We start from the raw sequence: 14,226 nt of genomic DNA, 5'->3' as shown, positions 1-14,226 counted from the left end.
GGTACTGGTTATTTAACTAACCTCTGGTAACTGAAATCCATGCATATTAGAACCAAGTAAAGCAAGTGCTGTATGTGTATAATTACAAACTGAGGTAAGAAGCCCAGAGGAAAGGAACGTGATTCTTAGATAATCTTCAAGAATCTGAAAGAAGTCAGAGTGACTAGGAGTCAGAGTAAGGGAAGGGCACAGCCATGCAACATAAGGCTACGGAGTGACATGACTGACCAAAGTGTTGATATTTTAAATGAAGGTTAATATCGATTCTAAAGCTTGTTAAAATGAACATCATTGTCAATTTAAAGCTATTTTACTTTTCCATTTTTACATAAACCACCATATGAAAAGAGGAGCTATAAGCCTATTTTGTAGCATGAGCTTCTTCGGCTTTGTATAACCCGAGCCTAGAAGCAACACAGTGAAATTATTTTAAAATATAAGAAAAAAAGGATTAAGCAGTAAATGGTCAAGGGCCGAACGAAGCAGGGCCAAGCCACACCACAGAGATGCTGTCAGAGATTCTGGTCCTGATCCTGAGAGCAGGAGGAGGTTATTTTAATTTCCTGGGACTGCTGTAATAAATTGCCACAAACTTAGTGGCTTAAAACAATAGAAATTTTTTCTCTCCCAGTTCTGGAGGCCAGAAGTCCAAAAACAGTTTCCCTGGGCTGAAATCAAGGTGTGGGCAGGGCTGGGCTCCCTCTCAAGGCTTTAGGGAGAATCCCTGCCTTGACTACTCCAGCTTCCGGGGACTGCCTGTATTCCTGGGCTTGCGGCTGCCATCACTCCAGTCTTCAAGGCTAACGTCTTCAAATTTCTTCTCTCTGCTCTGCTTCCGTGTTCTCAGAGCAGTCTTCTCTATGCGTATAATATCTCCCTCTGCCTCCCTCTTACAAGGATATGTGTGATTGCATCTATCCAATCCAGGAGGATTGGCTATCCACCCAAATCATCAAAGATAATCTTCCCATCTCAAAATCTTTCACTTAATCACGCCTGCAAAGACCCTTTTTGTGGCTAAGTTAACACTCAGTGGGTTCCAGGGATTAAGATATGGATATCTTTTTGAGGACCATTTTTCAGCCTACCACTGAGGCCATGAAAGGGTTCTTAGCAGAGGCGATATAATTAGACACAAAAAGATCACTCTGGTGGGGGTGGAGGAGGGACAGAGAGGAAACAGGAAGCCAGCCGGGCTCTGCAATTGTCCAAGGAGCGGTGGCTTGGACGACGTGGTGGTGAAGAGAAGTGAATGGACTCAAGAGATACTCAGGAAGGAAAACTGGCAGACACAGAAGGTGAGGAAGAGAGGTGCCTAGAGGACCTTCAAGACTTCTGGAGTCTATAACCTTGTTGCAAGTGGTGCCACCCACTGAGCTTGGGAACATCAGAAGAGCAGATGTGCAGGAGACCATGAGGCTAAACAAGTGACCTGCAAGACTGCTGGGTGATGCCAAGCAGCACAACAATAGAGTTCTTTTCAGAGTAAGCAGGAGAAACAGCATATGCTCTGGGGTTGGGGCCAGATCTCCCACTCAAAATCTTTTTAACTTGGGTTCAGTAAGACTTCATTTTGTCCCAAGCAAAGTGACAGTGGTAATACTTATCCTCAGGGCTGCTGAGAGAACTGGGATTAAGGGTAAAATTCATGGATCACAGCGTGTCTTGAAGGTAAGCACTGATCACCCACTTGATTACCATTCCCTGCCGTTCTCTGCCTGATGAGTAGTGCAAGCAAAGACCAAGTCTGCTGTGTGATTATATGACTGTAACACTTCTTACTTTATTCTGATTCCTCTCTAGCTTTGTAAATTCGTATTCGTTTATTGCTAAAGCCTGATGCTCATTTAAAGTTACTGATGTATTCTGAAAATAACTCATCAGGCTAAATAAAGTCAATTTTTTTCTACAGTTTTTCTAATTGTGTCATTAATGTGTATCAAATATCATCCTAACTCATCAGTATTTAGTTCCTTCTCTATATTAAATCATACAAATAGATAATCAACTCAATCATCTCCTTTCTACCTTAACTGCAGATGGAACCAACATCGATAAGCAACTTAAAAAGAGATCATCCAAACTAAATATTATCGACTAGCTAAAAAGCCTTTCCAATCACCTGTTCAAAAAGGCTTATTTTTTAAGTAACAAAATTGATTGTGTTTTCATTAATTTTCTCATCTTTAAATTATCACAGGGTCCTTTTATTATGTGTGGCAATAATCCACAAACTGCATGAACACTTTGAGGATTAAACACACTCGGCTGTCTAGACAAGCAATTCAAACACTAAGTTATCTTAGATAATCACTTAGAAATTTTAGGAGGTTTCTCTATTTTTCAGTTAAAAAGGCATTTCAAAGTGAAACTACAAACTTATTCTTCATAATAAAATTTTAGTAAACTAGTGCTCAGTAAACAACTCTGAACTTCATAAGTGTCTCTCACCAAAGCACCTACTTTTTCCTTTAGTTTTCAGCGGAGCATAGGGCAGGAAAATTTCATTTGGGTTTAGTTCATTATTCATAAGCTTCCTTAACTATAAACTTAGACTTGAAATGAATAGCTCCTTGATGAGGTTTTGTTTTACTTTGAGATAAAACAACATTCTTCTATCAAGAGAAAAGCTCACAATTTCAAGTTAGCCTCAACTACCCTCTCTCATAAGCCCAGCTCTGATCCAAGATGCCACAGAAGGGATACAAAAACCACTCAAACCATTCTGTCATTTGTTGCTATTTTTACATTGGTAATTGCTCCAGAACAAGAATACATTGGAATTTCACCACAGCAGGTCCTGACACTTGGCTAAACTACTTCAGACAGCTGTTACCACTCTCCCATGGCCCTTCCCTCCTTTTTTCCCTGTGATATTTCAAGAGGAGTAATTTCCAGCTCAATTTGTAATTTTAGTAATTCAAGGCAATGAGTGTCTCATCAATCATCAATACAGAAAGACCGAAAAACTTGTGGATGCCCATGGTTGAGAGCTGAAGCAAATGGCATTCCAAATATAAACTCTTGTTCTTTTCTGAGCAATTAAGTTGTTGCAAACCTTGCTACTGTCCAGGAGACAATCAATTTCTCCAACAACTGCAGTCCTACAAAAGCCAGCCCATTTCGCCTTGGGTAGTTCAAGAGTCACAACATCAGGCAAGTATGCAACTGATGGATTCAACGTGCTTCTTTATTTTAGACCCCAGTAAAGTTGAGGGTGAGCGTGATTTACAAGCCACAAAGATATCAAGTTCCTTTTTGCTCCAGAGATGAGCTGACAATACATAACTAGAGATTTTGCGATTCACTATTCAAAATGAAGGGGGTAAAAGCACTTGAAGTCTTGACAGTGACTCATTATCCTGGAAGCAGTCCCAAAGCGGTCATGCAGCATGGATTTCCATTTAATCCAATTGCCTCTCAAAACCCAAATTTCTGTCATTTAGTAAATTCAACTTGGATTTGAATACAAAATGTCATTTTCCCTCATTTTCTGTCCACTTAGAATAATACCAAAAATTTTACTTGATTGAGATGAAGTGATACAAACATTTAAAAATCTGTTTATCTGGTGAATGACTTACATCATGGAAGTAAAACCTGAAGGAGGGCTGCTGTAGCCATGAGGTGCGGAAGGGAATTCCGAAGCAAAAGGCATCTATCTAGATAAGGAGGCCAAAGTGGGAAGAACAGCAAATAATGCTTATTAACCATGGGAACCCAGAAAGAGATGCATCCTACTCAGATTCACGTCCTAGAAAAGCTCCACCCAGAAGGAATACAATGGTGCAATCAAGCATGTAAAAAACAGGCTGAGCTAACACATACTGTGGGATGCAGTTGATGGCGTGGTTGAGGCTGGAAAGACACAGGTCCTGCATGCTGGCTCCGCAATGAGAATAAAGAAGGGAAGGGGCCCCAGTGGTTCTCCATCCCCCTGGAGGGACAGAAGAACCTGCGCTGACATCCCTTCCTGGAGCTCTAAGAGCCCTAGAAGCAGCTGTGTGTGTGACCTGGAAACGCTGGCGTTCAGAGGCAGCAACCGGTGAGGCCAATATTGGAGGAGCCCCGCGGTGCGCTCTGCCCTCGTACCCAGGGTCACAGACACACTGGGGGCACTGCCTCCTCCGGCACGTACCCTCTGCAGCAGCCCTGCCAGCCGGGGCTTGCCTCCCCTTCCCGCTGCTCCCAGCAGCCCCAGGATTTCAGCTGCAGAGACTGAACCTGGCCTTGAGCCCTACACCCCAAGCCCAGTACCTCTCAATGGAGGTGTTCTGGAAATCTGTGGGGGCCGTTTTGGGGTGACACAATGACGGCAGCAGAATGCGCCAAGGACCCCAGACATCCTCAATGTGCAAGAGAGTCCTAAGTATCACCCCATGTCCCACACAACCTCTGAAGGTCTGGAAATCGACGTGCATGAAACTGTTTTCCATTATCTAGTTCTAAAATCCACCGCCATTGACTTACAAGCACAAAATCATTCTGTCCTTGTTTAAATATACCCTTTCTCAAGATCTGTTCACAACTGTAGAAAACTATGTCAGTAATAGCCACACTGATCGCGGCATCTGAGCTGCCAACACACCACAGCTACACCAGCCCGCGTCTGCAGCTATCACATGCCAGAATTTCAAAGGGATGTTGAAAACTCCTTTACATATATTTAAAGCCAAGTTATTAAAGACCCATGAAATACTGGATACCAAGGATTTTCATTAATAAATTTCATTTTTGCCATCTATTAAGAATCTGTAGCACACTGAAATTTATATCAGGAGAACTGCACAGAGAATTTATTTATTTGGGGTTTCTCATTTTTCTATCTTACTCTGATACTGTCCTCAGGGTGACACACCTCCCACCCCACCCTAACGTCCCTAAAAACTTTTTCCAATTCATCCTCTAATCCTAGAAATCTATTAAGGGCTTTGGTCTCCAAAGTACTGGGTTTGGGGAGGGATTTAAAGATGGGAGATCTGTTTTCTGAGACACTTTGTCAACACACATCCCAGGTCCTAACGCAGTGAATTAATTATGATGACAATAACCTGACACAGGCAGCCTGGTTCATTGCAAAAAATGCTTCCTCATTTTCTCCACGTCAAAGTCCGTGGTTTGCCTTGGCATATTATGCTACTTTGCTTAAGGCTGCTTCCCCGCTTTCTCTTAACAGACAAAGAAGTGTCGTCTGTTACTTCTTTTATGTCAAGTGTATCTACTCTCTCATTTTTCTCCTATGGAATGGCTTCTGATCGTCTCTTAAATCCAAATTTAGTCATTGTACACAGGTGCAAGCACCTAACTAGTTCATCTTCTGATGAAGGTGTGCTGAGCATTTACATTTTGAAATACATGTAATTGTGTGTTATGAATTTCTTTTTACTTCTCCTTTATGATACTATTTGGGCATTCTAATGACTTTTAGACATTGTATGTGTGGGCAGGTCATTTCATCTGTCAATTTCATTTTAGGATCACAATATTATATCTGTTATTAAAAAAAGGGCATTAGATTTGAGAGAGTCGAGAGCCACCCATCTGGAAAGCTTCCCCTCCCAACCTCCAAGTTCTTCCAGAGACCAGTTCGTCCTGAAATTCAGGACAGGAATCATGGAATCGAGAAGCTAGACTCCTGCCAGAGAGGCAAGTAACACCAGCACGTCATGCCGCCGCCACCCGGGGTAACGCAGAGCGCCGGGGGAGGCTGATGGGAGCAGTGGAAGGGCTGGCCAGTGAGGGTAGGCCTCTGCCTGACCAGAAACAACATGGGGTGGAGGACAGCTCAGTCGAAGAGCTACGATGTCCAGAGTTACACCTGCCCAGGCCAGCTGAGACCCATGGCCACTTCAGAAGCAGTAGACCTCATCAGCGCCTCCGATTTCCCTTTGACGGCACCTGTCAAGACTAGCATGTGCTTGGCGGCAGCTCCGCTCCCCATCACCCCACACTATGCACTGGGCAGCCTGGATGCACCAAAGGGAAGAGACTGAAGAGCCAGAGAGGAGTCCCGCCACCTGCGTATGAGAAGCTGAGCATCAGTCCAGGGGGTGCTTGGAGCCCCTCCACTGGGTCCAGGCATGTCCACTGCACATGAGAATGCAGGAGGGGTTTGAGGAATCAAGGTTCCTAAAGGGCACTACCCCCGGGCTGCACGTGCAAATAAAGGGGAGCTGACATGCCTATAAAACCTCTTGGACCCCACATTACCGCAGCGACCTCAGGAAGGTCAGGACCACCCGACGAGAAGTCTACCCATCTCGGCCCTCTTGCCCAGACAGGCGGCCGTGTAAATGACGCCCGTACACCACAGTGCTGGACAAAGAGGCGGACGGGTGCTGCAGGAGCGCCACCACCTTCTCACGGAAATCTGAGCTGTGTCTTGAAGGACCAGTCAGAACTAGTTAGATAACACAAAAGTCTCCAGCATGACTAACTTGGAAGGGACCTAGAAAGACGCAGGAGGGAGGCAGGGAAGCACACGGGACAGATCAGAGCACATCCTATGCCAAGCCAAGACCTTGGACTTCATCCTGAGGCCAGCTGGGAGCCACAGAGCATCTAAAGCTCAGGTGACACACTCCCCGTGGACAGGCCTCTCTGGTGGTTCATCAGATCGCCTGTGGGTATCAGAGTGTGGTTTGCAGATTTCTGGGAAAACTAACCCCAAAATGACATTAGCAGCACACAGGTAAACTTCTCATAGTGTAAGAGCTACAGAAGCGAGATAGTGTAGTGCTGTGGTTAAACACTCGGGCTCTGCAGCTGGACACCCTGGGTTCAAAGCCAGCTCTCCCACTTACTGTGAAACCTTGGGCAGGTCATCCAATGTCACTGTGCTTCCTCCCAGCCCCCCGTAAGAGGGGAATGACAAGAGCACCCCTCACAGAGCTGTGGGGAGGATAAAGTGAGGATTAACACCCAGGGAGTGCTGATGTGCGGCCTGGCACAGAGAAAGTACCACCTAGTATTTACCATTACGTGTTTATTTTGATGCATCGTTAGGAAAAATAAGTTACCTAAACCAGTGATTTCACAGATATTACAGCTTGGATAAGACTGAGTGTTAAAGTGACTCTTTGTGCAGTAGATTTAAAGGTATTAAGTGAGCAATGCCTGCTCGAAGCAGGGACACACTTCTCACCTTTGTGTCTAGCACACAGTGGACCTTCTCTAAGGGCTTTCTCCATCACAACGGACCGTCTTCCTGTAAGACAGGAGTAACTCCCTGTTGTATATCTATTTCTTGTGTTCCGAAATTCTTGGGCAAGAAGGAAGAGATGGAGAAAGCAACCTTAGCGAGGGGGAAAAGGGTGGGGACGGCCAACCAGCAGCCACCTTTACACACAAAGAACAATCCATCTTCAAATCAGATGTCAGAAGTCATTCACACACATCTAGACAGCAAATTTACAAACAGCTTTCTAGAACATGTGTTTGTAACCATGTACGGTGACAAATGCTAACTAGACTTACTGTGGTGATCACCGCACAATATATACAAACATCACATCATCATGTTGCACACCTGAAACTAGGGTGTTGCATGACAACTACACCTCAAAAACATGCATGCAAAGTCACCTGTTCAGAAACTGGGATGCATTTCTCCGAATAACAAGGCTTCAGGTGGTGACTAGATCCCCAACTTAGCCCACAAAGACCTATTCAATCCCAAACCGGACCTCTGTTACCAGCTGAACAGCGTACTACAAATTTAAGGGACGGATTAAGTGGAGGAAAAAGTCTAAGACAGAGATGAGTTCCTCCCCGGGTAACCCCAGCCCCTGGCACGGGGCAGAGGCGGTGCTCAACAAAGTTTTGAAATAACAGCCGTCTGCTTTCTGTGCTTCTCTTATCCTCTCTCCTCTCCTGGAGTCCTCAGCATGGGCCTCTTCAAATTCCGCCCCCTGCTGTTGCTGGGTAAGCAGGAGGGTGACCCTGGCAGAGGAGACTGGGGTGTGAAAAATAGGATTTTAGGAGCTAATAAGTCTGTGCAAACTGTCTAAGCCCTGAAACACAATGATGTGTTTGGGGGTCCACAGGGTGTTCCATGTAATGAGAGGAAATAGCACCTCAAGCCATGCCACCCCCACAGTACAGGTGGTCACTTTTTTTCTGACAATTTCCTATATAAACTCTCCCGTTATCCTACAGGCGGCTGCATTTTTTAAAAAAAAATTCCAATTAAGCCAAATGAATCTTTAATTGGGATCCCTTCAGACAGTGCAATAGTTGGGGAAAAATAATCAGCCTTTTTACAAACACACCGCTGAGCTGAGGAGGACGGAAAAGAGCAGCAGCTGCGCTTCCTCCCGCCGCCAGTTCCCTACACCATTGCCTGCTCTCCATCGCTTCTCCTCTTCCTGCGTTTCTGCACCTATGCACCCTCCAGGGACTCTGGCAGCGAGGCCCAGGCACCCTGGCTCTGGGAGCAGCCAGATCATGCAGGAAATAAGGGCAGCCGGCAAGCTCTCCCTGGCATCCAGAGCATCTGACACAGTGCTGGGCACACAAGAGGCTCAGACGCCTACTGGCTCAGTTACACAAGCCTTTTGAGTTTTTCCAGGGAGAACTATGGTTTGTACCAGGGGTCATCAAACTCTTTCTGTAAGGGGCTGGAAGAGTAAATATTTTAGGCTTTGCAGCCTGTAGGCTCTGCATAGCTATTCACAGAGAAGATACATAAATAAGCGAGTCTGGCTGTGTCCCAATAAAACTTTATTTACAAAACCAGCCAGCCAGATTTGGCCCATGGGGCCTAGTCTGCAATCCCTGGATTATACTGAGCCATCTCTATGGTAAAACTGGCTCCATGATCAACATGCTCACAAATAAGGCCACGTGTCATACTACTTGGTCATATGTACCATAAACTGTGTTAAACAATTGAGGATCCATGCATTCATTTTAAACATACACATTACCATGAATTTTTCTTGCTTTTGGTTTTTAATATTTTTGCCTTTTTATACTTTATTTATTTATTTATTTTGTGGTACGCGGGCCTCTCACTGTTGTGGCCTCTCCCGCTGCGGGGCACAGGCTCCGGACATGCAGGCTCAGCGGCCATGGCTGACGGGCCCAGCCGCTCCACGGCACATGGGATCTTCCCAGACCGGGGCACGAACCCATGTCCCCTGCATCGGCAGGCGGACTCTCAACCACTGTGCCACCAGGGAAGCCCTATACTTTAAAATAAAGTGGAAAAGAAAAATATCACAATTGGTAATACCGACTACGCACTAATTCTATATCAAGGCCTTATTTATGCATATTTATCATCAGTGATCATTCACTTTAACCATTACATGCTTTTTGTTTGAGTTGACAATGACCAAACAGGGCTTTTTAATACTATCTACAGCCAGAAAGTCGTAGTCATGTTGGCAGGGGTAAACAATGCAGATGTTTTAGGGTCAGTTAAAGCAGATGGAGATGGTGACCTGAAGGGGAGGAGAGACAGGAAATGCACGCCTATGAAATGAGAACCTCAAAGCTCTTTGGGCCAGGAGCTCCAAATGTCTTCTGTTCTCCTCAGAGTTCAGTGTGTTTCACCTCTACTAGTCATTCGATTAAAAAAGTAGTATCTCGGGGGCTTCCCTGGTGGCGCAGTGGTTGAGCGTCCGCCTGCCGATGCAGGGGATGCGGGTTCATGCCCCGGTCCGGGAAGATCCCACATGCCACGGAGCGGCTGGGCCCGTGAGCCAGGGCCGCTGAGCGTGCGCTTCTGGAGCCTGTGCTCCGCAACGGGAGAAGCCACAGCAGTGGGAGGCCCGCGTACCGCAAAAAAAAAAAAAAAAAAAAAAGTAGTATCTCAAGCCAAAAGGAGAAAAAGATGGTGACATTAGGATCCTGAGGCCCAAGGAGCCAGGTGTTAACTACAGATGTGACGGCCACACTGTGAAGGATGACGGTCACCGGAGAGCATGAGTTAACTAAACACCCTGAAAGGCAGAGCTGACTCCCAGCAAACATGGACCAACCAGCGGATCTGAGAAAAATCAAGTGTAGAAAAACCATCCAACATGACAATCAAATAACACTAATCAGCTGGCAGCTCTCACCCCCTTCTCCAGAAGCCATTTCACATCTCCTCTCCTAGAGTTCCATTTCCAGCCACCTCCCCTCACGTTCTCCTCCCTCCTCCCCTCCCCCACCCCAACTCCTTCTCCTTCAACTTACTCACTTTCACCCCATCATGGCGCTCAGCAACAGTTCCTCTGGAAAATTTTCCTTCAAGCTGGGCTACACATTCCTTCTCTCCAGTCCTACAGGCTACGTCTCCCAGCCTCCCCACCGGCCAATCTTAACCTGCACCTCAACACCTAAAAACCTAGTGCCTGTCTCGTGCACATAACCACAGCCTATCTTTTATCACGAGCCTGAGTACCTACAGGTCTCAGTGTGTGTCACACACATGAACGTCATTAACAGTGAGAGTGTGTATGTGTGTGGGAGATGGAGTGAACACTGCTGAATGAGAGCACTGAGCCCCCCGACCAACACGAGGAATGTGATTTCAGATGGTCAGGATCACGAACTTACAAAGATATATCCTTGGGCTTAAAGCACCAATGTACCCCAACCTCTGGGAACACATCTCCAAGTGCATGATGGGGGCTGAGCATCAACAACAGGGTAGCCTGTTACACTACTACTATAGTTACAACAGAAGTAGCAGCTACATTTTAAAATCCCAACTACGGAGTCTCATATCTCAAAAGAAAGCCTCTACTGTGCATATATTTTTAACTCCTATATGTATAATATCTGAATTATACAATCCCAGCTTTCCACTAATTCAGAATGGCCAAGTAACCATTTCTCGTTAGGTAGCTGTTGGCGAAACTTTTATCATCCTAGTAACGGGGCAAGAGAAAGTGACCTTCTTGCTTTAAGATTCTTGAAGGGTTACTGTTACACTAGGCACAAAATATTTCTACTGTTAAACTAATGATAGGATTCTAGAATTTTTACTACAATGGGAAGGGTGGTGACAAAAGAATCCTAAGAAAAGAGATAATCTAGTCGTTCTATCTTCTGTAGAGAAACTGAGCCAGAGGTGTTCCTCAAACACTGACGAAATCACTGCTGGGTTTTCCAGCTGGCCATTCGACTCTGGAACTGGAAGAGAAGTGTCCCAGTGCACAATAGGACCCAAGTCTTTCAAATGCATTATGTGAGGCTAACTTTAAATAGAAAGGCTACCTGCATTCAGGACATTTTGTCTTCTATTCAAACTATGCCATCAAGAAGAAAGCACAATAGTGAGGAAGACATCAGGTACAAAAGCTAGTGTTTACTGAGCGCTTACGCGGTGCCAGCTACCATGAATTCTTTTAATACTAACCACCACCCTACAGGTGTGCGTGATTCCCATTTTATAGGCAAGTAAGCGAATTGAGAAACCAAAGTCAGCAGCTGCGCAAAGTGGACAATTAGGATGGCAACCCTGGTTGCCGGACAGCTGATAGGATTAATACTACCACTATCCACTCCTAAAACAAGTTTAAGTTGCTGGAAAACAAGGTCACAGGGCAAATTACAAAATATAATCAATTAGGCAGGACAGGCAGGAATGGTTTAACGAAAAGAGCCCTGGATTTAGAACCAGCGCTTGTGTCCTGGGCCATCCTAAACATGGAGACTTGAGTGCCTCGTTACAACACTGTCATGATAAAAATACACCTCACTCTTTTGTTGTCACTGGAATAGTGAGAAAATAAGGGAATGTGCCTGGCACTGTGCTTAGCAGAGAAGACATACTACAGTATCTTGCTCTTTTATCCTTGGTTCCCGTTTCAAAATATAAGCAGACAGCTACAACTCCTAGCTATCCAGTGTAAGCCCCCCCCGGACCCCCCTTCCCCTCAGCCCCAACACCCACAGTTCAGAAACACCTTTCAAGGTTTATCTTTCCGCCCTTGCTGTAAGAAGAGCTTTCCTATCGCTCAAAATTTGCCTTCTAGCAAGAGTGCATACAGAGGTGTCTAGATGAGGCAAAATGACTTAGTTCATGCTTTCAATATATGGCAACCGTGAGGTAGCAATATAAGTATGTTAAAGCAGTTTAGAGGGAAAAGAAGATCATTAAAATAAGTAACAGAACATTTCAAGGCAAGAAGTGTTGAAATATGCAAGCGCCGTATCTTCATCAGCAATTGAAGAAAATAAACTTGACTCAGGCTTTCTCCACTCCTCTCTGATACAACATAAATTCCTATGTCTTTAAAGAGTCAAAGCACAGTAAATGAAACTTTTCATGAAATACATTCTCAGATGGCTAAAAAAAGCTGCAGAAGACACTGTGAGACGAGTCTTTTAAATCTATCCTCTGGAAATCCTTGATGAAACTCTGGCTTGAAATCAGACTGAATGCTTTAAAAATAAAGTGTTCTGAACAAAGCTAAGAAGTTTTCATTTGAAGATTTTTTTAAAAAACTGATTTAAAAGTAAAATGTCTCCGTGAAAAGTTTATAGTTGTGAGATACTTGCTTTGCCATTAAGCATGTGGAAGCTCCCACCGGAAGAAACCACCATTCTTTTAAGTCTGAAAACTTCAGGCGTCTGTATCCTGGGGGACGGTAGTCCCTCATTTGCTTACAGACCGTGGCTCTCAATCACAGCTGCACATTTGGTTTGGTCCTCTTAATTCCTACCAAACCACTGGCTCTAAAGAAATGCAGCAATTGGCCCTTAAACATTTACAGGGAAGCTGCTAATCAACATCCTTGCGTCTTGTCAACACTAGAAGGAAAAATCACAAACTTGCTTCCTAAACCAGAAAGCGGATGCTTCTGCTCCCCAAAGAAATTGAAGGCTCCTCCCACACCCACGAGAAAGCAACCAGGTTTCAGTTATTTTGCTTCATTTTAAAAAAGAGGAATAAAAAATTAACTGAACACACGTGTGCTTCCTCCCACTCTTCCGTATATTTAGAATCCCTCCATTTTCTTCTACCTTTAAGTTAGAGAAATCCATCATAAATTCGCTCGCTTGAAAGGCATTAGCAACTCATTTTGGGGACTGAGTTTTAGAAGAAAGGCAGAGAGAGGTGAGTAAGCAGAGTTCGGCTGATTTTTTTTTTTAATTCCTGCACAGCCAGGCAGTTATACATATCTGTTTTCAAACAAGGAAAGCATTTGCAATGCACAACGATGCAAAGTAACGCGAGGCACAAGAAACAAGCACGATGCAGCTGGTGTGGTCCGTGTCACAAAGGCAGCACGCTAGCCGGAGTCACAACCCTGCAAGTCCCGGGCTCGCGGCTGCCTCAAATCGCATACGGTCCCAGGTCTCAAAGCCAACGGGCTCCGGACCCGGCGGCGGGGAAGGCGACCCATGAGAGAGAATCGGACAAACACCGGGCGCCCCTCTTGGAGGGCGAGGCCGGGAGAAAGTGAGGGAAGAGAGCAGGAACCGGGAGGACACGCGGCGAGTCCCGCGGAGGGAAAGGACCACGGAGCAGGGGTGGAGGCGGAAGGGGAGATGTGGCAGAGGCGCCGGCTGCAGCTCAGGCACAGGGACAAGACACGGGGAAAGGCGACAGGGCCAAGAATCGCTGACCGACGGGAGGGGGAGGGGGCTTCTAGGACTGGCCGCAAAGGGAAGCGCGCGAGCCGGCCCCGAGGTGCGCGTGCCGGGCGGGGGAGCGGGGCGCGTCAGTCACCTGTATTGTTTGAAAAGCTGGTCCGACTCCCTAAAGCCGTTGTTGAGTAGCATGTTGATGCCGGCGAGGGCCAGCTCCGCGTCCTGCAGGGGCGCCGCCGCCGAGTCTCCGTCGTCCCGCCGCCGCGGCCGCTGCTGCTCCGAGCCAGCCATGGGCGCGCGAGGCTCTGCGCAGGGCCGAGGCGAGGTGGGGTAGCAGCTGCTGCGGCCCCCGCGCGCGCCCGGAGCCCGGCTCTACCTGCCCGGAGCGCGCCGGAGCGGGCGCGGGGGAGGGGCGCGGAGGGAGGAGCCCGGGTCCAGCTGCAGCGCGGCGGGGGATGTGGGCGCCCAGGCCGCCGCCTCCCGCCGCCGCGGGGATTACTCAGCAGCCTCCCGCCCGTCCCCTCCGAGGCCCGCGGCTCGCGCCGCCACCGAAACGGAATCCGTTTCCGGGTGTCTCTACCCCAGCGGAGCCGGGGCCGAGCCGCTGCCGCCCCCGCTTCCTGCAGCCCTCGCGCACCGCCCCCGGCCCTAACACCGCGCCCCTCGCGCGGCAGCCCGGGGCCAGCGCGCCGA

The 14,226-nt window shown here is 46.8% G+C and overlaps 1 protein-coding gene across 2 annotated transcripts in view; it reads right to left on the bottom strand.

Moving 5' to 3' along the window:
- The window catches only part of TTC39C (tetratricopeptide repeat domain 39C), a gene marked incomplete at its 5' end in the record, with an annotated part of 107,545 nt that extends 93,721 nt beyond the window's left edge, over window positions 1–13,824 (bottom strand). For both annotated transcript variants that reach the window (XM_079718112.1, XM_079718111.1), the window contains one exon: window positions 13,673–13,824. In XM_079718112.1, coding sequence (XP_079574238.1) covers window positions 13,673–13,824 — 152 coding nt within the window. The remainder of the gene's footprint in view (window positions 1–13,672) is intronic.
- Between the last annotated feature and the right edge of the window lie 402 nt (window positions 13,825–14,226).

Source organism: Hyperoodon ampullatus (genome assembly GCF_949752795.1).
Source record: "Hyperoodon ampullatus genome assembly, chromosome: 13".
NCBI classification, from domain to species: Eukaryota; Metazoa; Chordata; class Mammalia; order Artiodactyla; family Ziphiidae; genus Hyperoodon; species Hyperoodon ampullatus.
This window is presented reverse-complemented; position numbering and strand designations above follow the sequence as displayed.